Source organism: Myodes glareolus, chromosome 3 (assembly GCF_982192425.1).
Source record: "Myodes glareolus chromosome 3, mMyoGla1.1, whole genome shotgun sequence".
Taxonomy (NCBI): Eukaryota; Metazoa; Chordata; class Mammalia; order Rodentia; family Cricetidae; genus Myodes; species Myodes glareolus.
In genome coordinates, this window is record NC_142028.1 from 110,214,235 (window position 1) to 110,240,508 (window position 26,274).

Sequence of the window (26,274 nt, forward strand, 5' to 3'; positions counted from 1 at the left end):
AGATGGTCAACAGAAAACAAATTCAAAAGTATTTATAGAGATTTTCTGTTGTATGTATTATGATTTCTGGTTTGCATTTTTATGACTTTGTGTGTGTTCCTTGTGCTCTTTGTTTTATTTTTTGTTTCTTTTAATCTACTCTTGTCTTTGTATTTGTCTTTTTGTTTTCTTTAGAGAGAGAGAGAAAGAAGGTATAGAGTTGGAAGTTTGGAAAGATAGGGAGGATATGGGAGGAAATAAGAGAGGGAAATCAGGATCAAAATATATTGCCTGAAATGAACTTGTTTTTTAATAACAATAATAAAAAAGTAAACATACAAAAGCAGAAAAGACATAACATCATAGTCTTACCTACTGGTCAGTTGAAAAAAGGCAATGCCTCAGTTGAGTTCCCCTCTTCCCAGGTAACTCAGTTTGTTTGCCAAGTTGACAAACACTTACTAGCACAGTGTACAATACACTTTATTCAAATTCCTAGCATATTCTCTAGGCCCTTTATCAAATGACTATTTTCTCTATTGTTTTAAGATGTTTGTATTTTTGTGTGTTTTTATTGATATGTTCCTTCAGATCTCCTGTTTTACCAGACATGTGTTTTGAAGATCATTTATCCAATAAGTTTTCTAACTTTTTCTGGACAAATTAATTTTTTTGTTTAAGAAAGCTTAATTTAGAATATAATTACATCACTTCCTCTCTCCCTATTCACTCTCAAACCCTTCCTCTGTAACCTTCCTCACTACCTCTCAAAGAATGGCATATTTTAATTATTAGTATTATATATACATGCATAAATGTATAAATATAACTTGCTGAGTTTATGTAGTGTTGTTTGTGTGTATGTGACTTTGGAATTGACCATTTTGTATTAGATAACAAATTAGATTTTTGTTAAATCATCTGGTGGATTTTTATTTTATTAATATTTTTTATTTATTTTACTTACTGACCACAGTTCCCCCTCCCTCCTCTCCTCCTGTTCCCTCCCAGCTCCCCATCCACTCCTCCTCCATCTCTGTTCAGAAAGGGGCAGGCCTCCAATGGGTTGATCAAAATCTGCCACATCAAATTGAAGCATAGTCAGTTTCTGCACCCGCATCAAGGCTGGGTGAGTGAATCCAACATGGGGAACAGGTTCTTAGAAGCCAGCTAAGTGCCACAGACCGGTACTGATATCACTGCTAGGAGTCTTAGAAACAGCTCAAGCTACACAACTGTCAAACACATGCAGAGGGTCTAGGTCAGTCCCATGCAGAATCCCTAACTGGTGGTCCAGGGTCCATGAGCTTCCATGAGCTCAGGTCAGCTGTCTCTGTGAATTCCCTGTCTTGACCTTGACCCCTCTGGCTTATAAACCCTCCTTCTTTTCTTCAGCAGAACTCCTGGTGCTGGGCCCAGTGTTTGGCTGTGGATCTCTGCATCGGCGCTTACTGGATAAAGGCTCTGTGATGACAAATAGGGTAGAAACAAATCTGATTGCAGAAAATGACTGCTTCAGGCACACTCTTCACTCTTGCTGGGGGCCTTAGCTGCGTCATCCTTGCCATTTGGTGAAGGCTGAAAGAACAGAATGATCCCTGTGATAAACACTAAATATGACTATAAATAATGGCCTTATTTCTTTGCCTATAATTTTCTTACACATTCATTTTATAAAACTAATAGGAAAAAGAACTCTATTTACATGTTATTGATTTCATTTCAATCTATGGAAATATAAAAATAAGCCATCATCATTTATCTCTTACCACATCTGTAAGAGATCTGAAGAATCTAACACATAAATGTGTCGCCATTTTTTTACCATAAATTAAAATAAAATTTGATGCAGCAAATTGACAATATTTTAGAAAGTAGTAATTTCTCAATAATTTTCTCTGTACATCTGTTGGTTTCTAGAAAACAAACTCAAGGAAACAGGATCTAAATTTAGTGCATTCCTTGGAAGATTTATTACTTAAAAAAATTATAAGCCTAGTTAAACTAACTGTTTTATAGTAATCTCGGGACAGAGTAAAAACTGCTGTATTTAGGTTTTTTAAATTCACTACTGGCACTGTCTTCTAGAATTTTACAACTTCCACAGCAAGTTAAGATGTGAAAACCACGAAATATTGAGTTCAAGAATAGTTTATATAAACAGCTCAAAGACAGCAAGAGGTTTTCCAGAAACCTGCTTCATGTCTGCACAGAGCTTGTTGGCCATAACTTTGTCCCATGGTCATGGCTGACTACAAGTATAACTTACCTCTGTGGTATCTGCAGAGTATGTCAAGTAAGAACTTAGTCAAATTATTGCTCACTTGAGTTAGCTATACTATATGTTATTAGGGTGTATGCAATATGATGACCAAGCAGACATGATTCCTTAGATGTCAAATCCCCCTTTACTTCTCTATTGCAAGTGACAATGGCATTGTTCATTACATCCTTGTGTGTGCTAAGGGTTGTACTGAGCACATTTTTAGTTGTTCAACAATTCTGTATCAGGTTTCATTACACTCATTTTACAGACAAGAAAACTGACATACAAAGAAGTAAAGTTCCTTTCCCTCAAGTTCACAATCTAGTATAAGTAGACATAGAGACTTTCAAATCAGTCTTTGGTTTTATACCACCCTTAGTTGCAAGTTATTCTGCTACTTAATCCCTTAAATATTTTCTTTTTTTATGTTTCATAATTTGAACTTTAAGTGAATTTCATTTATTTCCTTTATATTATTCTTTCAACCATAATACTGTCCTGTAAGTGTGGATCAGATAATTTTCTGAAGAGTATTCTACAAAGACAATTGAGCTTGTGTCCATCACATGGTAATAGCTGCTCTTAAATGTCTCATCCTTCTTGATTTTCAAAAGGATATTATTTCATGTCCTTAAGCAACCTTCTTTGACTTAACACTGCATAGTTTCAGAACTTTTTAAAAGGGTTTTGATAGTTTAAGTAGAAAATACATCATCATCCCTATCTTTTTGCACTTCAAACAACTTTCAGGGAGTATTTAAAAATAATATATGCTAATAATTTTTTATATAATGTTCAATAAAAATCACAGTGAAAGTGATTTAGAGAAAAACCAAGGGGGGGAACAACCTGAAATGCACCATGGTTGAAGGAAAGGAGAATCTTCCAACTCCTCAGACCCTCCTCTGCACCAGGGGGAGAGTGCAGAGCTCAGGGCCAGAAGTCTAGTTGATTAATAGGTGAATTTGGTTGCTTTAAAATTAATTGTCATAAATTACTCTGAGAACAATCTAAAATGAAGAATACATAGATTGTTCTAGTAGTGCAGGCTCCTCATGGGTAAATCATGAAACGTCACAGCCTCTGACAAAGTTTCTCCCATATTGAATAAATAGATTCTGCACATACAAGGACTTGAAGAAATGCCAACTTTAGTAAAAAAAAAATGTTTGGAATTTAATTCATGGTCAGATACAGATAGATGCGATGCCAGTGCTGGCTCTGGTTTGGCTCAACTAGACTTTGGGCTAATAACACTACACCAAATAATTCACAATGATAGGTGAGAATATTGGAATGTTGGGTTAGTGTCTAACGGGAATGATTTACTGAACATCAAACAATAAGTGGGATTCCACAGAGATATTGTTAGGCTGATGTATCAGTCAATAAAATCTGCACTGCAGAAAAACAAACTCTGCTTTGTTGGACATTTTTTGCTTCATGACCCCTTTTGAACTCCCGGAGAGCAGCATAATGTTTGAAAATATTTAGAATCTCTTATTCATCTACTATCCTTTTTATAAAGCACCACTTAGATCAACCAAGACCATCGTCCATCTTCTCAAGGTCTTCAACTTCATAGCATCTTCAGAGTTCCTTTGGCATGCAAGGTCACCAATTCAGAGGCTTCAAAGGTTAAGACACAAACGTTTTTAGCGGTAGCAGTAAGGATATTTTTCTTTATTACAGAGAAATGTACTAGACCGGTGGTCTCATTGATGGGAGTATTACATGTTAAGTACCTTTGCATTACTCCAATATAGCGTAGGTACTGAGTGGTGCCTCCATAACACAACAAGCAAAATTGTAAATGTGCTTCAATTAAAATATTTACTGGGTATCTACTATGTAAAAGATACTCATGTAAGTGGTGAGAAATATGACAGTGGATTAAAAAAATTATTTGTGGTCTCATAATCCCTAGCTTTGGTTTAGAAAAACAAAGAATGCACACACAAATTGTGTGCTGGTAATGACTATGGGTAAGAAAGGGAAAGTGTTCTTTTATGAAAAGGGCTATTTGACCAGAGACCACAGAGAACTCTAGAAGTGGAAGATGATGCCCACAAAATTCTCTTCAGAAAGAATTAAGAAGTACAAAACGATTATGAGGTTGGAATGTATTCTGAAACTCTTTTCAGAATAAAAGTGATACCTTTGAGGCTTTGTCATGAAAGAAAAGCTCTATGGTAGAAGATGAGGTCAGGAAGCAGAGAAGTGGCAGGGCTGATTGCAGAGTATTTTAGAGTCCAGAGTGAGGATTCAGATTAGACACCAGGAGTCTAGATGGAACTCATACAATTTGGATCCCGTGTAAAGAAAGAGAGTTACTAAGATTGACTAGAAGGATTTGGGCTGAGAATTTTGTTTGGGAATTTGACAATAAGGAAGTACCACTTACTTAACCTGAGGAGGTTGTAAAAGGTTGTGGATATGTTCCAAATGGGTTACCTATCAGAAATTAAGAATAAAACTTATGTGGGCAGATGGGCATGGGAGAGTGGGGTTCTAGAAAGAGACTGTGGAATATGGTATATGTTCAGAAACCTCAGAATGTAGAGGTCCTGCAAAACTGTGGCATTGAATGGAACTCGCAGAGTGGTCTTTTTTTAAGAGAATGAATCCCAGCACACTGAGGTTTGGAGATCAGGAAAGAAGAAGGGATAGCAGCAATGGAGTCTGAAGAATCAGCAACGTGGAAAAAGGGGAAAGTGGCATTCTGGATCCATGCAAAGATATACTTTCAAAAGTGGAATCAAATGTGTCGACTATCGCTGATATGCTAGTAGGTTCAGTATCTCCAAACTGTCATTTGTTCTCATGGATATGACTATATTGATAGAATTATGGAAGTAAATGCTTTAAGTGAAGTTATTTGTGGTGACACAAATGCCTTATCATTCAGTCACCTGCAAGGAGTCTATGCTGCATCTCTGAGCACTGAAGACTATTTAGAACTCTAAACTCTAACCCCATATAGTGGAAAATAGTGCCGAAAACATATTAGCATGAACCTGCCTGAATTGCTTTTATTCAATTATTTTTCTTCTATTAAAGGACTAACACATTCATAAAATAGATTCAGGTAACTCAGGCTTATTCCAATTTCTATGACAAAATAAGTGTAGGTAGAATAGTTTGGAAAATGTTGTTGATTTAATTTCTTAGCCCACTTCCCTATGGTCTAACGGAGACCAAATATCAGGCTTGAGATCAGAGATTGGTAATAGGAAATTCTTTATTGAAAATGAGGCACTTCTATGCATTCATTCTTATGAGAACAATGACCATTACTAGTCTTGTTAAAGCACACCTTCCCCCTAGTGAAGACACTGTTGTTATTTAAATGATTCTAATATCTAAAGCATACAATATGTGTTAGCTTTTGAAAAAAAAAAGGAAGTCGGGTATGGTAGTGCACAGCTTTAATACCATCTCTTGGAATGCAGAGGCAGGTGGGTCTTCAAGTTCAAGGCCAGCCTAGACTACAGCAAATTCCAAGATAAGCCAGGGCTACACAGAGAAAAATCTATCTCAAAAGAAAAAAAAATGGAATACGTACTAAGATTATAAAATATTGAAACTCATTGTTAATGAGGCACAAAATGATCTAAACTATTCTACCACTGTTTCTACTAGGTTCCTTATAATACAACGTCCAAATAAAAACCATTTCCATATGTTTCTCTCACTTTGTACTCTTAAGATTTTTCTTATTTCCTTGCTGAAGAAGGGATATTCACAGGGAATATGGACAAATAGTTGGGAAAGTTGGTTAGACAAGAAAGGTATAAAAGAAATTTGCCAGCCTGAGGTCACAGTGTGAAGTTGTACCAAGAACTTGCTGGTGCATGGCTTGTTCTAGGCAAATGGTAGGACTTACAGATGTTTGAATTTCCGCTTGTGACTGTTCTCTTGCTACAAGCCAACTTTATTCTTGTTAAGGATCATTTCTTCTCTATGCTGTAGGCATATGCTTACATAGTTCATTGCCTTCTGCTTGAAATTCATCAGTCTTGTTTGGAAGAATGTGTCCTCTATTGAGCCACAATGCATACTCTTGACTTTTAATCTGATAATCTATGCTAAAAAATATTTTGCTATGATTCCAGACTAAAGCTAAAGAAAAAAGCCCATCAAATACCTTTTATTAAAGTGAAAATAAAAGTAAACAGAAAAAGGGAACTAGATGAGGAAGAATTGGCAAGTGGCCAACTATTTCTGACTGCCTTCTCTGGTTATGTGATTTCAAGAAAAAGCTTGGTAGTTCACACTGGAAAACCTGGAGACACTGATTGAATGAAAATAGTTGGTTACATTTTTATAATTGTAGACAGATCTATATTTGCTCTCTCAACTACATTTTATTATTTGATATCAACAAAGACTAAAAAGAAAAAAAATGGGCCATTGTTAATGAGTCTTTAGGAACAACAGAGACCTTGGCCCAATTCAAACCCAAAGCTTGACACTGGAGGAATCTGACATTCCCCCTACCACACATAGCTTATGTTCTATGTACTTCAGTTTCCTTAAACACAAATTGGCGGCAGTTCTCACATCCTGAGACGGCTGTGATGCTATAAGAATTTTAGGTGAAAATTTTACAGTGCAAAATATTAAGACATGACAGACTTTAATTTGAAATCGAGTGATATGTCTTAGAGACAAACAATAAATTTATATACAGAGAAAATATTTCTTGAATAAGGACATTCCTTGCTTGCAGTGCAAGGTCTTTTTGATTTATGTTGTCAAATGTTTAATCCTCAAACATGTATTATTCCTTAGAATACTTTGAAATCTTAATAAAGTTGTCTCACTAGAAATCATCAAGAAAAAAATATATGGGAATGATAATGTGTATATGAATAATACATATAGGAATAATAATATCACACCAAAATTAAGTGGTGGTACAGAGATGTCTTAGCTCTTATGAGCTTGGGCTGCTCTTTCAGTGGACCAGAATTTGATTCCCAGCACTCATGTTGGGTGGTCCACAGATGCCTATAATTCCAGAAGACCTAACATAGCTGACCGTCACATGCACAGGTATCCACGTGCACAAACCCATATCAAACTTATACATATAAAGTAAAATAAAGTAAATGTCAAAAGGACGAAAAAAGTGTTTTGACTTATTGCACAAATGAAAATATACCCAGGTCATGTTGGTCTTAATAGTATAGCATAATGTTTTTGCTGTGCTGTGGGAATTTATTTAGTCAACAGCTTTTGGGGGTACTGGACTTAAAGGCATGGTCTTCTGTCTGTGGGTGTTATCACTTTTTAAAGAGAGAAGGGGCTCACTCTCTCTCTCTTGGGTGATGGTCAGTGATCTGATCACAGCTCCCAGCACCCACAGAGCTGGGGACCGCGGCGACTGTCTACCTTGTTGTTCATGAGTGTTTCCAAATAAATATTTGCCATCCCCTTTATCTCAGGCTCTCGTGGATCCACTTCCCCACGTTACCCTGCTCTTGGCTGTCTGTCTGACTGTATATGTTTATACTTTCTGCTAGCATGGCAAAATATACACAAGAAAATATAGATAAAGCCCTAACTATCTTTAAATTTAGGGCATTTAAAACAGTTTCCTGTTGAAAAACTACACGTACCAGCTTCCTTGTAGCCAGGCAAGGCAATTTTTGAAGGGAGGGGATTTTGAGATAGACCTTAATATACACATGGTAGTCATTTCCGTCCCATGAGAGTGCATCTTCGTCCTGGGGAGGGTTTTTCATCTTGCTGCCTGGTCCCACTATGTATGCTGCTGAGACAGGGCTTTTCACTGCGTGTCCACCAACAAGCATGGTCCTGCCTACGATCAGACTCACTTCTCCTTCAGTCTTCCCATCTCTCTCTTTTTTAAGCCACTCAGTAAAATCTAGGGTCCGTGGAAACTACTGTCCATGCTTCTTTGAAATTTAGTAGAGTAATACATATTGTAAGTGAAGTAAACTCAAGATTTGAGTTAAACTCATTGATTATAAAATGCCAGTCTATATTGTTAACACCAGAGTGGACTGACCCAAGTCTACGCAGTTAGGATCTTCCAAATGTCAATCATGTCAATGCATGACTGACAGCATTGCTCATTATGCACTAACATGTCCTGACTTTGAATTAATGTTTTCTTTAGCTAAATATTTTGCTCATCTCATTATATAAACAGTAAAATATCTTCATATTTTCGGACACATAAAAATATCAAATCACTTAAGGACACAAGCAGCAAATTGAAGTTATCAGACTTTGGTTTATTGTAAAATTTAGCAAAGTTTTTTTCTATAATCCCTGACCCCTTGCTCTGAAAACAAAAGCGAAAACAATTATTGCTTATCCTTTCCCCTCTTCTTGTCTGTGCTACTATAAGAGGGGAGAAAGCTTATTATAATAAATAAAAATAAAGATGTAACAGAGAAAAATAAATCAGTCTAGATGAGAAATATTAGGAGCAACAGAAATATCATTAAGCAGTTTAAAAATAAGCTTCTTTAAAAAGGTTGCCTTATTAAAATAAATCACACCAAAAATATAGCAGCAGAGAAGAAGGATACATACAAGTTAATTGCACACCAGTCCCATGCAAAAAACTGGGTCATTAGCCAAAGCAGTAGTACTCAGAATCCAACTTGGGATGCTTGTGCAGAGCCTGTGAGTCCTCTATGATGGAGCTGTCACTGAACTGATCCAAGTCTGAAGGGGTCTGATGCCCTGGTACATCATCTGCCAGAGTGTCCAGGTAGCTCCCTACAGAGATGCCATCCAGCCCATCACTGCCATCCTGGAGGCTGTTGTAGCTGCCATGTAAGGAGGTACCCTGACTCTCCAGCAGGCTGCACAGGCTGCCGCTGAGACTGCTGCCTCTGCTGGTGATGGTGGCCTTTTCCTCAATCATCCACTTGATGGACTCGATGCTCTCATTGATGAGCAGCAACTGGCGCATGAGCCTCACATCAGTGGCTCTGAGGTTAACCTAGGGCAGAGAGGAAGAGAAGAAACACATGCTAGTTATTCTATGTTCTGGGAAAATCTCAAATTGGTTTATTCTATGTGCTGAAATTCACAATTTTAAATTCATGGAATTTTTTTAAAAAATGTTCTTCTTTCACTTTCCTTGTAAACTGTTGTCTTATGGTAGAAGTCAGAATCAAGAACTCACTTCCCACAATATGCATCAGCCTACCCATCAGCAAATAAAAGCTCCACCGAATTTCCAACCCCAACCAAACTTCTTGAATACACCCCTCAAATGGCAAGTTTGTCTGTTTTAAAAAAAAATGAATTCTTCTTTTGGCTAAACTAATAACTTATCTATACTTATATGGTACTGGGATGACTAAAAAAGTGGAGAAATGAAAGAATCCTCACTAGTTTTATAGAAACCTCTGCTTAATAAATGATAACATGCCAAGCAATATTATGAAAAACCAGCATTCATTAGAAAAACCTAGTTACCATATACTGCAGGAAATATCATTTTCATCTTCTTTTCAAAAAGAAATGAAAACTGCAGGAAAAGAAGTTAAGAATACAGTAGAGACTGGCAATCCTTCCAAATGCCTCTCCACAAAGAATGCTGGATCCTTAATGCATTTGCTTCTGAGGAGAATCAAACTGGGAGACAGGGACCTCTCCAGCCACAAGAGGGCCTACTCACAGCCATTACGGTTTGAAAATGGATTCTCATTCTTCCACTTGGAATAGCAAGCCAAAAAACTGATCATGCCAATTCTCTTTAAAAGATAGGAGTAATTCAGAAATGGAGGTCTCTAGACTTATCAAAACCATTCATTCTTTAGTGACTCAAACCACAAAGAAAAAGAAGCTTATTGTCATCAGAAATTTGCTTTCATTCAAAGGGACTTCCTGCTGGGGAGTTAATTCATAACTGAAGGTGAACTTTGGATTGAGTGAACGTGTGAACAAACAGGAAGGGATAAAATCTCCACCAGATAACAGTTGGGGATAGTGCTGTGCGAACAGAGCCCTTGCCTAATTAAGTGCTCTGGGTTCAACCCAAAGAGACAGACAGAGACACAGAAAGAGAGAGACAGAAAGAAGAAAGACAAAAGTTCCACTCTAGAGTAGAACTTTCAAAACATAACGAAAATATAAGTATACATACAAGAAGTACAAAGTGCACTTCTAAAATACCTTGGATTCACTCAAATATTAAAGCAACTTCGGCATATTCTCAGTGAAAGGCACAAAGGATAAATCCACACGGAAAGTAACAGGCAAAAATTGGTCTCGATAATATTCCCAAACAGAAGGATAAGAACTCATTAGGCCTCAAGCCGCTTATTATTTCATGGTGTTTCAATGACTTTGTAATGACTGTGACTAAGAAGGAGGCATTCTGAGAGTCCTTGTGTCCAAATTCACCCACATACCATAAAAGCCATCGACATAGTTCAAAGCAGAAATAATGCAAATATTTACAAATCATCAACAATGCACACAATCCACCGGTGAGTCCAGAAAAAACTCTTACAGAATTCTTCAGTAAGCCTCTGAAGTTGAAGACATTTCGCATGCCTATTAGAGGCATGGGGCAAGATTAGTGTGACCATTTCCCAACCATTCCCCAGATGAACAATATGTGTCTGTTCCCACATGTGTGCTTTATCCCAGGAAAACACCCAACTGGGTTCAGGTCTAACTAGGTCCATCACCACTCTTCATTTCTCAAAGTCTCCTCAATCTTTCAGGTGGACCGTTCCCAGTTACTGACTCCAGTCGCTTCTGCTGATCCACAAGACCTCTCTGGTGCTTTGCGTTCCTATCTCACAACATTGCTGAATATTGTGCAGTTATGACTGATTGGTGATAGATATCACAAATAAATGAGTAGACATTGGTCTTCTCAATGAAGCAACAAGTCCCTTAAAGAGGTCACTCTTACCATTCTCCTCTATTGTAAAATCGTTCCTAAGTACTTTTCAAAAGTACTTTTAGATCTTTGAAATATCTTAAAATACTAATAAATTCACACTTCCAGAACATACATAACTCAAGGGTTAATGTGTATTAAGAATACGTTTTTTTTGTCAGCAATTTTGGTCTTGTAGAGTGGTAACATCCCATACACATTTTTCAATTTTATCGAGCAATAAGAATAAAAAGAAAATAGGCTATAAAAAACGAAAGTTTCCTTTGACCATACTTGTCATAAGTATTTGACAATACTTAAAATGATTTTAGTAAGGAAGACTTTTGCTTCTATGTGCAAAACATTCAGATGCTATTGAGTCATTATATGGGGTGGGTTAGGAAAGTAACGTGGTTGAAGCCTGTTGATGCAGATAATGGTTATAGATATAAGATCATGTAACCCCGTGTGCTCTAGGGCGGTAAACAGTGTCTGCCAGATTGCTGGGTGTGCTGGTTTCTGTGGTTGGCTGCTGCTGGTCCCTTCCAGGAGCTCTTGTCTGTTACACAGGGCCTTCTCCCAGAACTAAGGTGTGGCTATGGTATTGATGAGCCCCGGGAGTATGAGCAATCCACAAAAACTGAATCACAATGTTACTCCTGTCTCCAGTGGTTGCCCCGCCTTTCCAGGCTGTAATTCATCTCAGTCTTTAGAATGACGGCACCACGATCAGTGTAGCGTTGCCATAGTGGCAGGAACCTGTGGGTCTCTCAGCTGGAGTCTTGAGAGCCCCTTGACTTTATTCGAAGCATACTGAGAGCTGACCCTCATCAAGCCCTTAGCTTTAATGTTATCGGAAAGCCCATTTCTGATTAATCATGCCCAGTCATCAAGTCCAGTTACAGATTGAATTTCATGACTATCATTTCCTGCATATTTATGACTTGTCAGAATCAATTTGCTTATTAATTGTGCATGAAGGAGTTTCAGAGTACAGGGGACTTTGTCTGCCTAATCACCACCATTTGCTAAGACCTAGACCAGTGTCTGGCACATAGTACCTATTCGGTCAAGATCTGTCCAATGACTAAACACTAATTATGCTCCAGATTGGACCCTCGGTCAGCAGCATGGAGTTCTGAGTGGGTTGGTGGTAATAAGGCTTGAAAGGAAGGAGAATCATCAGGAAAAAACACCCCAGGACTGACGTACTCCCAAGTATATACTCCTGTTTCTATTCATTCTCAGCACTCTGGCACTGAGTATAGATTCTCCCAAGCTTAAATTTACAGAGTATAAGATAGCATCTCAAAGGGAAGCGAACTTCAAGCTGTGAGTCACAGTGCACACATGATTCTGTTTGCTCAGGGCCGATAACTTGTTCTAGCACAGCGCAGGTGTTCTGCAAATACCCAGTGAAAGGAACTGAACAAAGAGACCAAACAAACCACGTTTCTCCTCCCCAGCAAAAGTGTCTGTACCGACTGATTCAAAGCCATGCCAGTATTGGCCCCTTTCCCTCCTCACTCCCCACGACCTATCCTGATCTTTACAATTCCTGCTGTGTGCTTTGCCTTCTTCCTGCGACTTCTAACCTTCAGGTTGGTGCCAAGTAAGTTTTTGGCCTCTGGGGAAAGTGCTGAAAACTTCATGTCATTTCTAACAAGTGGTGGACTGGGTTGGTACAAAATTTGAAATGAAGGATCTACAAAGAGCAACTATTCCTAAGAACAAAAATGTCAAGATCTGTTCTATTCCAAACAATCCTTTTTTTAAAAAAAAAAATGTTCATTTATTTATGTATTTATCCGTGTAGAGGGTGGGGGTGTACAAGTGTCTGAGACATGACTTGAAGTCATTCTAGGGTCTGTTCTCTCTCCACAGTGTGGGTCTCAGGGATCAAAGTCAGGTCACTGGACTTGGCTGAAGTGTATGTGCTGACTTACTACAGAGCTACTACTATTTCACTGACCCCATGTGGTCCTTCTTATGAGAGAGGAACCAGTCATGAATTAGCATGATGGAATCCAAGGAAGAATACAGCTACATTTTCAATTAACCAAAGAACTGAGGAGGCTGGAGAGATGGTTCAGTAACTAAGAGAACTGGGCTGTCCCTTCAGAGGACTGAATTTCAATTTCCACAGGGAGACTTTCGACCATCTCTAACTCCAGTTCCAGGGGATCTGAGGACACCCATATGCATAAACAAAAGTAATATTCTCTCAAAGTTAGTGAACTGATTCACGATGGTGATGTATGAGGAATGTGACACATGGTACATGTCTGCCCTTGACATGATCTACCTGTGATCTGTGGTCAAACAAGCTTGGTGTATAGGACTTTAGATTCCTCAAAACAAAGAAAAATCATGAATTTCTATTCTGTTCCCCATGAAGCACGGGCTTGGTACAGACAGCAAGCAAGTCCTGTGAAATAAAGAAGAATCCTGACCACTGAGACACTGTCTCTGTTCCCCATCGAGGTCTCATTTCAGGTATTTCTTTATAAGGAAGCATTACTGATCCTAAACTGCCATGCTTTCCTTCCATATTCTTTGTCTTCCTTGAGGCTGTGTGAAAACTAAATCATTTTTGCTATGAGGAAATCATCTGGGCCTCAAGACCCAGATGAGTGAATAAGAAGACAGTGAATTCTTGGTCAAAAGCTCCAGCATGAAATGCTAGCAAAAAACTTTTGGTTAAAACTGAAATTCTAATTCAACATGAATTGTAATTAGCCTATCAGAAATTGTGTAAAAATCATTATTTGAATCCTCACTATTTGAACTTAATAAAAGTCATATTTATGTTCCCAGGCAAACATGTTTTTTACTTATTATTACTTTGTCTATATCAGTGCAAATGTCTGATAAATACATACAAATAAAGGCATGTGTCTGTCACAGCATGTGTGTGTCACAACATGTGGACATCATAGCATGCATGTGTGTCACAGCATGTGTGTCACAGCATGTGTGTCACAGCATGTGTGTATCACATGTGTACGTCATAGCATGTGTGTGCCACAGCATGTGTGTGTCACAGCAAGTGTGTGTCACAGCATGTGCGTGTGTCATAGCATGTGTGTGTCACAGCATGTGTGCGTGTAATAGCATGTGTGTGTCACAGCATGTGTGCGTGTAATAGCATGTGTGTGTCACAGCATGTGTGTGTCACAGCATGTGTGCGTGTAATAGCATGTGTGTGTCACAGCATGTGTGTGTAATAGCATGTGTGTGCCACAGCACGAGCGTGTCACAGCATGTGTGTGTGCATGCATGTGGAAATCAGAGGGTAACTTGCTGGAGTCCGTTCTCCTCTTCCACAAAGAGATCCAGGACTCAGGTTATAATACTTACATGACTGTATTTTTACTGGCTAAGCCTCTCGCGCCCTTCCTTCCTTTCAAAGAGTATCTTTCAATTAACGAACTAGCAGATGACCTGCTGAATGAGTCTTCCAAAGGGTAACGTCTCGCATTGCCTTGTCATGCCTGAGGACTAGGTAAGATACCTCCCATTAGGTCCTCTATCTTTTCACCCTTTCGATTACTAATACCAAGTTCAGTAAACAAAGCAGGCCATCTCCTAGTCACACATTCCTACTGTAAAACCCATGATACGAGTCCTGAAAGAGCCAAAGCTTTCATATGAATTAAAGGAAAGTTCATTGCAGGTCCATCATGAAATCCATGGGACAAGGGAAAGAGGATAGATGGGCTTTAATGCTATACTTGATGCCTAGTTTCCAGCCAGAAGGAGCAATGGACATCTCTTTCTTTATTCCTCCCAATTACAGTTGGAGAATATGATTCTCGACAACACTTTGTTAGAGTCCTATTTATTTCCAACTTTCTTATTATACTTATTTTACAGATATTTAAATTTTAAGCATGAATTGGAGGGGTATTTGAAAGGTACCTGGAATATTATTTTTTCAGCAGCTTGTCCTAGGGCTTCTATTACTGTGCTAAAATGCCACGACCAAAGTAACGTGGTGAGGAAAGGTGTGTTTTCACCTTCCACTTCCACTTCACGGTCCTTTAACAAGGAAAATCAGGAATCTGGAGGCAGATAGAGGGGCAGATGCCACGGAGGAGTTGCTTCCTGGCTTACTTCTCACGGACTGTTCCTTCTTACACACCCTAGTTCCATCTGCCCAGGGGGCACCACCCACAACAGCCTGGGCCCCCCTACATCAATCTGGTAGAGTCATTTTTTGATTGTGGTTCCTTTATCTCAGATTACTCTAGGTTGTGCCATATTGACATAAGCTATCCAGAAAATGCACGTCTCCATTGTGTGACCTTCTGGTACCTAATTCTGCTCCTTCTATGAATTCACCACGTAATGATCTGTCAATCACAAGAGCCTACTCATGGATCCCCTGAAAGCTTTATTAATAGCTGTATTGCACAGCACATTTTTCTATCTGCCTTTCTCAGCAGACCCATGAGGATATTGCTGTTTCTCTGCAGTCTGGGAAGATAATGTATGAAGTTTCCCTTCACAGATTTTGGTTTAGAACCTTCAGGAGAAATGCCTATGATCACACCCATTTTTCTTGTTTGGTTCAAAATTTAGAGCAAAATTTGTTTCTAACTGAAAAAGGGAGGGCTTAATTTTTACCTTTGACACCTTTTGTCAGCTCTGCCAGCCTTCATTTACATTGCTCACTGGTAGAACTGAACTGTAACTACAATAGTTTGCTCTATTCCCAAAGCCTGATAGCTGAGCAGTTTCCCCAATAATCATATTACTGAGGAAACTCTGCCATCAGTCTAGCTGACCAATGACACTTTTGATGACACAGACAGCTGAGTTTGGTTATTTGAACGAGGCATGTGTGACTTCTCTAAACGTGAAACCAGTTCCAGGACAAGGACAGCTTATGAGTACTTTTCAGCTCCTTCCGGTGAGACTTCCCCTTGCTAAAGAGAGGTGCACAGCTTTTCTTTCTTATCTCATCAGGTTGTGCTCAAACTGATACCTTTTTCATATTCTAATAGACTGAAATAGACAACTTTTTCAGTTGTCTGAAGCACATTTGAGGTTAATGCAACAGACTGAAAATTACCTGAGCCAAAATTTCTTTAGAGTGACTTAAACATGTCTCACTAACATGAATTATTCTCCATATCCATCTTTTCCTTAAAGAAGCATTTCCAAATAAGGTTAAGGTCACAGGGTTTACTTCTCTGTGACTGTAGTGACCAGGTTTCTTTTTGTTTGGTTGGTTGGTTGGTTGGTTTTTCAAGACAGGATTTCTCTGTAGCTTTGGAGCCTGTCTTAGAACTAGCTTTCGTAGACCAGGCTGGCCTCGAACTGACAGAGATCCATCTGCCTCTGACTCTCAAGTGCTGGGATTAAAAGTGTGTGTCCAGTTGTGACCAGGTCTCTTTTCTAAGAGGATGCAGGATGGTAAAATGCCAAGTGTTCAACTATCAACCACAACCAATATGCACATACACACTTACTTACTGCTGTATTGTTGGCTAGTTCATGCCAACTTGATACAAGCTAGAGCTTTCAGAAAGGAGGAAACCTCAACTGAGAAAACACCTCCAGAAAATCCTGTGGGCTGATGGTCCTGGGTTCTATAAGAAAACAGACTTATTCAGTCACAGCTGTGGTTGATTATGATAATATAGTCCCACTTTAGCCCAGATTGGAGTATAATAATGGTTTCACAGCACACAGGGAGCAAGCTAGTAAGCAGCACCCCTCCATGGCCTCTGGATCAGTTTCTGCCTTCAGTTTCCTGCCCTGTTGGAGTTCCTGTCCTGACTTCCTTCAGTGGTGGACTATGATATGAAAGAACAAAGCAGATAAACCCTTTCCTCCCCAGGTTGCTTTGGGTCATGATGTTTCGTCACAGCAATGGAGCAATGATTGAAACATCCCACCACTGTGTTGAAATAACTGAGATAATCAATTTCTAAGGTATAAAGACTTATTTGGCTCATGTCTTCTCACAACACACTTTGGGCATGTGACAGAATAGTACCTCACAGGGAAAGTGCATGGGAAGGAGGCCTATTAAGCTTGCAACGGATGAGAAACAGAGAAACAGGTTGCGATTCCAGTATCAAGACATAATGCCCAGCAACACAATTTCCTTCTAGAAAGCTGTACATCGTAAATATTTTAACACCTTCCAGACCCATGCCCAAGTCAGAAATCAAGCCTTTGGACACATGGACTTTTATTTAAGAGTCAAGCTCTACCATATAAATAAACAGATTATAAATTGAGCTAATATGGAAAATGTGTGATAGATACATTTTCAATAACATACAAGGTAGCCGTTGCTACAAACTTCTGATAATCTCAAAGAATGCCTTATTTGTTCTTGATGAACTCTTGGATGTGTGGCAACCTACAAAGACAGAATTGCTAACACCTCACTTTTCTCGGTAATTATTTATCCTTAAATTCAAGTTACCTGTGGTTAAACTTTCTAGGATAGTACAAATAGTATGCATTAACACTGAAACCGGTGTTAGCCTTATACTGGTGATGTTACTGCTTTAGCCATGATGTCAGCAATTTCTTTGGTGAACTATATAACTGGTTTTGAATATACAACCAAAATTTCATGTCCCTTTTCACTGTAAGTAAAGGAACAGGGACATTTGAAAATGTATTTATTTTGTATTTTGTGCGTACTGATTTTTTTTGTCTGCATATACATCTATTACAGCTTGTGTGCTTGATGCCTACAGAGTTACAGAGGGTAGACTGTAAGCTGCCATGAGGGTGCTGGGAATTGAACAAAGTCCTCTAGAAGAACAGCCAATGTTCTTAACCATTGAGCCATCTCTCCAACCCAACAAGGACATTTTAAAGTTTAGTCTTCAGTATTAAAATCATTCCTGACCTTTTAAAGTCTAGAATCAATTAAGGAAAACGCAAAGATTTATTTATAGTGTTTTCCAGTTTTTGTATATGCATTCTCCTATCATGGCTAATTTCTAGTTAGCAATGTGATGTCAGCAAATGCAGTTGCTAGGTATTTAGAACACCTCATATAGAGTATGTTTTATCTCTTAGATACAAACAGAAAGATTATATTTTTTATTTTGGGGAATTTCATATTTGCACCATTTCTACGTTTTGCCTACAATTGCTCGAGTGTCCCTACCTTCACCTTCTCAAATTCATGAATTTTTATTCTTTAATTATTAGTGTATATATGTATATATGTTATATATACTATTATATATTCATATGTACCATGTATACATATAAATTTATAAATACAACTCTTGAGTCCATTTAGTGGTAGTGTTGCCGTATGCAGTCTGTTTAGGACTGATCACTTGGGACTGGATAACATCAGTGGACTTATCCCTGAAGAAGACTTGTTCTTTGTCTCTCAACATCCACTAATGTTGTTTATCTAGTGGTTGAGGCCTAGTGAATTTCCCCTATCCACGCCGGCGTGTCAACTGATCTTTTCATTTTTTAGGTCTAATTTAGGTATCCATTGATACCTAAATCCTAGGTATTATTGAAATTCCATGGGTACAGCCTCCCTCTCATGTACAGAAGACACTTGCCTCAGACTATAACTGAAGTAGAAGGAGTAAGAACATCAAGAAGTGGTTGAGTGCTTGCTACCTTTGTATAACACTGATCTGTAGGTGTACATCCAAACCTAATGTGCTAATAGTGAGTCTGACAAGAAGTTCCCAAAGCTCCTGAAAGCTTAATGAGCAGCTTATGCATCCCAATAGGTGTTGGTTTTAGAATCACTGTGAAGATAAAGAAGAAGGCTTTATTAATCTATCGTATTTTGCGGTAAGTACATTTAGGGACTTTCATCTTATGTCTTTGGAATTTTATCTCCAGATATATGATTTAAAAACAGAATGCCCCTGTCTTGGAGAAGGAGAAGAAGGAGGAGGAGGAAGAGGAGGAAGAGGAGGAGGAGGAGGAGAAGGAGAAGGAGGAGGAGAAAAGGAGAAGAGGAGGAGGAGGAGCAAGGGGAGAAGAAGGAGGAGAAGGAGGAAGAGGAGAAGGAGAAAGGAGAAGAAGAAGAAGAAGAAGAAGAAGAAGAAGAAGAAGAAGAAGAAGAAGGAGAAGGAGAAGAAGAAGGAGAAGAAGAAAGAAGGAGGTACCTTTATCTTTACTATTAAACAGAACTTGTGATAAATATAAAACATAACGAAATTATTAATGTTGAGGTAGGTATGACACTGGATGCCTATTATGCAGGCATTTGGGAGCCTGAGGCAAGATGATGGTGCCACCTGGGTTCCTCAGGAAGACACTGTCTCAAATATAAGAGGTCGTGTGCGGAAATGATCAAGTTCTATATATGGATTGTTGTTTTAGTGTCAATCCGAGATCCACATGATAAGTTACTGAGCTCCAGGCAATAACCAGAAAGGGGGAAGCCCTGCCCACCCTTCCCAGGCACCTCAGTGAGCCTGGAAGCACATTCTTGCAGAATTGAACCTAGAGATAACTGCAGTCCTTGGCCTCACCCAGCTCTGTACCTTGACAGGAATCTGCTAGACTCTCTAAGCCAGGAGCACTCAGTTAAAATGTGCCGTGACTCAAAGACCTTCTGAAACAGTTTGCTTTTTGATGACACTGAATTTGGGGGAGCACAGATCACTGATAGTCACAGTAGCAATCCAGTCACATTTTGATCAGCAAGGGCCTGGAGGTCTTTCAGCTTGTAGATAATTTGGGAGATTGGCAGGCCACTGTGTCTATGGAATGTTACTCTTCTAATATCTAACAGGTGGGTGTTTAACAACTGAGTAAGTAGTTAAGTATTTATCAGTAAAAACAAAGACTATTCTAGGTAAGGCAAAGTCAATATTTAAATAGCTATCTTGATTTCCCACGGGGCAAACTTTCTTCAGCAGAGAAGGCTGTTTCTTACACTGAGGTGTGATAGGGGAAGAAATGTTTGATATTTAGTGACACAGCGGACACCCTCAATGGAGATAACTCACATAACACTCTTGAGTATAAATAAAAAGCAAATAATTACACTGATTAGCAGATCTAAACTTACATCATAACATTCAGACACGATATGAAGAAGAATTTGGAACAAACTAAAAGATGAACATAGTGCCATTGTTGAAGTTTTAATATTTACAGCTGTCTTCTATTGTAATTTTTCTTTTCAACATTGTTCATTTAAGTTTAAAATGCACTTTGAGTTGGCCTCGAAGGAGAAAAACAAAAATGGGAGAAGCATGGGATGAGAATAAGAGTTCCCTGGTGAGAAGAGTACTATAAACCAAAATTTTTTTATATGTTAATTCACTTTCTTTACAATGGGTGCCCTGTAAAATGATGGCTTTGCATAGGAAATGTAACTGAAGCGCTGACATCTTATTGCCATACTCATTTTCAGCTGTTGTTAGTGACTTGGTTGCATCTGCAATCTGTTGCGGAGCATGAGTCTCAGTCTTGTCCTACTTTCCAGACAGTGCCCAACACTGACTAAATATTTTCACTTGGGATTACAGGCAGGGCTCCACAGACGGGAGCAATGATGTAAGCCTCATGGTTGGAGGCAAGGGTGGGAAGGGAGCCCAGAAACAACACCTGCAATATTCCAGCACCCTCTGCAGTACCTCGACTTTCTGTTCTACTGATTTATCAGGTCTCACATTTTAAAAACTGCTCTGGGAATATTAAAAAAAAATGCCATTATCATAAGCTTTCTAGGCCATATACTTAGATAGCTGCCTTAAATATAAATTTAAATATAAAATTGTCAATATGTATGTCCACACACACACACACACACATACACACACACATACACACACACATACACACACACACACACACATACACACACACATACACACACACACATACATACACACACACATACATACACACACACATACACACACACACACATGCATACACACACACATACACACATACACACACACATACATACATACATACACACACATACACACACACACACACATACACACACACACACACACACACACAAATTACTGAAGCTGATTATTCCCACGTGGTTTCAGTCTGACAAGTAACAAGCAATATGAAAAAAAGCTGCGCAAACTGCAGGCCAGCAACACCCTTAGAATAACCACAGCACTGAGGTCACAAGGCAAACTGAAGCCCGGGACACAAGTCAATAAAAATCAATGTGTACAGAAACAGAAGTCCAGAAGCAGGCCGCCCCAAGCTAGGACCAATGTCAGCAACAGTGTTTTAAAGGGCAATTTGTGAGGTGGTGTAGGCCTGGTAGCACCTGCCTGTGAGTCAGTCAAACCCTCCAACCACACGTTCAGTTTCACCTCCAGGAGTCCTGATGAGTTCCCCTGATCTCCCGGGTTTCTGGCAGGAAGGGGGACGCTCGGCAGCGTGTGATCTCAGGTCTTTCTGCTCTCCTTAAGCAGGACTCTCCATAAAGCTGGCTGTTTTACAAAGACTATTAAAGTTAGGTTTTCCCTAAAGTGTAACCTAGTTGAGAGAGGGAAACCCCTCAAGTCAGGCTCACTATAAAATCCTCTGCCTTCGGCTGCCGTCAGAAAACCAGATACTGGTGTGTGTAACGTGGGGGTTAAGACGGAAAGTGCTTCAGGCCTTTGATCCTGGTTAGGACTGCTGGAGAAAAGTGAGAGATAATAGACTGTCAAACAGGAGTCCCGGGGGAGGAGGAGATTTCAGTCCCTTGACACCACAGCTAAAGTAAACAGCAAACAGCCCCACTCTGACTAAAGCTAACAAGGAGTCCCACGTCAAGGCCTCCAAACCCAGTTCCTTCTTCATCTTCAGCAGCCACGGAAAGCCAGAGAAGTCTAGAAACAGACCAGAAGAGCATAAAAAACAAACACAAACAAACAAACAAACAACGGAAAACCACAAAGAGAATAAGGATAAGAAACTACGTTTTTTAACAAACAATTTAAACTAGAGAAGTACTGAAGTTCTGAAGGAAAGAGGGAAAATCAGTTCTACCATGAGAATTGTATATCCACAGCACCACAGTGCAGGAGAATCAAGCTGAAGTTCAGTCAAGTATGGGCTATTCTTCTTCCCCTTCAACTTCACGGAAGGCCTTCACAGTCCAGGTCGGACACAGCCAGCCTCCCCCATAACCCACTGACAGGAGACAACTTAGCAGACTTTGGCTGTTGCTAGGAGTGGCTGAATAGCAGCCAAAACAGCAAAGGTTTTCTTTTGTTTTATTTAAGAGCTATTGACAAGATTAGCATTAACATTGCCAAGACACTAGTGTCACTCTGGTGATAGCCACAGAGATAACAGGGACTATCACCGCAACTGAAGACCTTCACGTTCAAGAAATAAACCTTATTACCTTCATTTTTATCCTCTGGGCCTATTAGAAAAGACCAAGAACAACTTAATAGAGTAATTTTTATCATAGACTTTTAAACTTTATTGGAAATGGACTTCTGAATCTAAACATAAAATTTCAACATATCCTCAAACGATTCCCTAAAACAGATTAAGGGCACGACCTGATTGCCTAGGTGGATTTTTCTTTTCAGGTAATCTGCTGTTTACTACCAGTTTGGCTCAGACTTACGGGGCCATAAGGGAACTGGAAATTTGTGTCTCAAAGATGTGCAAATAAATGACTTCTGCCAGGATTATCTCAAAAATTTAAGTTTTATTGCTCTAAGGGACGTTTAACAGTTTCATCTCTAGATGAGGCACTTGATCTTAAATTTTTCCTGAGAAAATATATAGTCACAGTACATTTATCTAATTTTGTTTTGAATGAACTCTTTCTAACTATTGGTTTTTTTGACTTCACATTCCCTGAACTTGGTTTCTTTTCTTTTCTTCCTTCCTTCCTTCCTTCCTTCCTTCCTTCCTTCCTTCCTTCCTTCCTTCCTTCCTTCCTTTCTTCCTTCCTTCTTTCTTGCTTTCTTCCTTTCTCTTTTTTTCTTTCCTCCTTCCTTCCTTCTTTTTTCCTTTCTTTTCTCCTTCCTTCCTTATTTCTTGCTTTCTTTCTCTTTCTTTCTTGCTTGTTTTCTCTCTCTCTCTCTCTCTCTCTCTCTCTCTCTCTCTCTCTCTTTCTTGTTTGTTTCTGGTTTGCTTGCTTTGTTGTTTCCAATCTATACAGGCCCATGTTTTATTTAACCCTGTGATCACATCAGGTCCATTTCACAACTAGATAATGGCGGGTTTTAATTACACAGTCAAACACGCCTCAAAAACAAAATTTGTGTAAACAGTCACTTACAGTAGTTCAGGAATATTGCGGCCAAGAAGTCTCACATTCTCTACATCTTCAGGGGTGCCTAAAACCGATAATCTGGTTTCATGAAGGGATGACTTCATGGTCTCTGTGGGAAGACAGAAATCTGTCCAAATAATATGGGAGGCAATAGTGGCTACAGCCGGTTGCTCTCTGTGTCTGCTTGTCAGCTTGCTAAGGTCTGTGAAGAAAACATTCCTTTCCTGCTAAAGTGGAAAATAACCCTTTGAAGTCGGTGGTCTGTGTTTTCTAGTGTCCTGTGCCCAAGACCATGAAAATGAGGTTTCAAGTTCTGTACGTGTCTGTGGACTAAACTGAAAATATCTTTTACCACTCACTCATAACATTATGACATGCGGGACCAGCTGGATGGACTAACGGGTAAAAAGTCCCTTGTTACATAACACCTGACTCAAAACCCACATAAAAGCATGGATGCGCACACACGCACACACACACACACACACACACACACACACACACACACAATGATGATGAGAATGATGATATAATAAAAATAAACATTTGTGGAAGAATATGAGTAGGCAGGAGAGATATCTCAGTGATTAAGAACAATGGCTGCTTTTCCAGAGATCCTGAGTTCTATTTTCAGCACCCCAAGGCATCTCACAACCATCTATAATTCAAGATCCAGGGCATCTAAGGCTGTTTTCTCCTGATCCTCACGAGTGCCAGGCACACATGCAGTGCATTTACATACATACAGGCAGAACACTCAGGCACATAAAATTAAAAAGTAAACATATCTTTTATTTCAAGTGTCCAAACTTCAAATTATAGCTATTTTATTGTTTTCAAGTACACACGACAGTGTTTTAATAAAATAACTAAGTCTACTCCAAGAATCCTTCCAATTTTCCTTTCTGAATAAAAGCCCAAATTGAGAGGGGACTAGAATTGAAAAATGTCTTTCATAGCCAAACTTTTCTTGTGTTCTCTGTAAGAGTTCTGGGTGCATGGCCATCCATGAAGACAACTAGACAGCAGCCAAAGAAAAAATCATACTGTGATCCAACAGAAGTATTTGTAAATAACAAGAGAGCTAGATGTAGGTACTGGGTTTTCCAAATCCCAGCTATAGGAAGTAAAAGAAGAAACAATAAATAAATAAATACATACATACATACATACATAAATACATAAATAAATAAATAAAATTTGAAAATGCCAAGACACTTCCTGGAGAACATTTCTGTCAGCCTTTCTTCTAGATCACTGGAAGTATGGCCCTTGGGATGTTGATTTCTTCATCCATCCACCCTTTCCCTCCCAATGGCTGCCCTCCCTGAGCTGTAGACGTCCTCAGCAAAGGCTTGTTTTATGTCTGTGTTTCCTGTCCTCGGCCTCTTTTGAAGAAACACGCTCCTTCTTATATGGTATCCGCTGATAAGCACTGCAAGGAATCTTATGAGAACTGACACAAACACAGGTGGCTTCAGCACAGTAGAGATGATGCTGAGGGAGCAGAGACCAAGAAATCATGACAGTAGCCTAGCAAGTGACTGTCACGTTAGTGTCTCCTGGTCTTCAATCATTGTTAATTAATTTATCTATTCCTCACCTTTTGTTTGATATAAAAAGCCATTCCAATTACCCAGCACAGTGATACACTGAATTGAATACTTCAAGATAGCTAAGTAAATACATCTCTTGGTTAGGAACAAGGTGAATTCCATGAGGAAAAATGAAGACTGAAACTGTTCATTCGTTCCCAGCCACCAAGACCCGAACAACCACACAGAAACTACTTTAACTCAAGCACTGCTTGGCCAATGACTCAGGCATATTTCTAGTAAGCTCTTACATCTTGAATTAACCCATTTCTATTAATCTATATCACAGTGAAGCAATGGCCTACCAGTAAGGTTCCTGCCTATGTCTCCTTGGGCAGCTACATGAAGTCTCTCCAACTTCACCTACTCTCTCTATATATGCAGAGAGAACAGAAATAAAAGCAACCCACTTATTTTGTAGACTAAAGCTGCTCATTCGTTCCCAGCCACCCAAACCCGAATAATCACACAGAAACTATTTTAATTGAAACACTGCTTGGCCAATGACTTGGGCATATTTTGAGCTAGCTTGTAGATCTTGAATTAACCCATTTCTATTAACCTATATATCACCACAAGGCTATGGTCTACAGATAAGATTCTGGCATCTGTTTTCTTTGGCAGTGACATGGCATCTCTCTGACTCTACCTATTCTCTCTATGTATCTCTGTGTGGATTTCCTACCAGGCTTTCTTCTGCACTGCCATAGACCAAAGCAGCTTCTCTATTAACTAATGGTAATAAAACATTCACATCATACAGAGGAAATCTCACTTTTCTGTTTAAAGAAAAAGAAAGATTTTAACTTTAACATAGTAAAATTACGTATATAAGACAGTTATCAAGTAAGAATTATAGTTACATATCCTTAGACTCAAATTTTGAAGTTAAACCTTTGGGTTAACTTTGGTAAGTTGGTTTAACTTAGCAGCCCCCAGAATCAATTGTCTCTCTGTAGTCACAAAATTTAAAGAAAACACAATAATATACATAATCCAGACTCTCTGTATATATTCCATGTATACATGGCTTATTTTCTTTATTCCTTTAATTGATGACTGTCTGTACTCTTTTCTATTACTTTTACTGTCTCTTTAAAGACTTTGTTTTATATTTTAAAACCATTTACTTCTTATAACTATCTATACTCTTTTTTCCTCTTACAAGCCTACATACATTTTTTAAACACACATGACTTGTTTAGAGGTTTATTTCACTTTTGAATTTGATATAATATATCATGCGGATCTCTAGACAGATACAGTTCCAGCATAAATAACCTGTAAATAGATTTAAGATGGAAATGATACGTGCTTTGCT

At 38.9% G+C, this 26,274-nt stretch overlaps 1 protein-coding gene and 1 long non-coding RNA gene across 3 annotated transcripts in view; one reads left to right on the top strand and one right to left on the bottom strand.

Annotated features, from left to right (window-relative positions):
- Positions 1 to 8,490: 8,490 nt before the first annotated feature.
- The window catches only part of Lurap1l (leucine rich adaptor protein 1 like), a 43,361-nt gene continuing 25,577 nt past the window's right edge, over positions 8,491 to 26,274 (bottom strand). The window contains exon 2 of the mRNA XM_048452982.3: positions 8,491 to 9,230. Coding sequence (XP_048308939.1) covers positions 8,856 to 9,230 — 375 coding nt within the window. The 3' untranslated portion in view covers positions 8,491 to 8,855. The remainder of the gene's footprint in view (positions 9,231 to 26,274) is intronic.
- Positions 12,557 to 13,608, top strand: LOC125412298 (uncharacterized). 2 transcript variants are annotated; one of them, XR_007235548.3, is made up of 2 exons: positions 12,557 to 12,741; positions 13,014 to 13,608. It is a non-coding gene; the product is annotated as an uncharacterized LOC125412298 (long non-coding RNA). The 2 variants fall into 2 exon arrangements; XR_007235547.3 differs by having other exon boundaries at positions 12,557 to 12,730.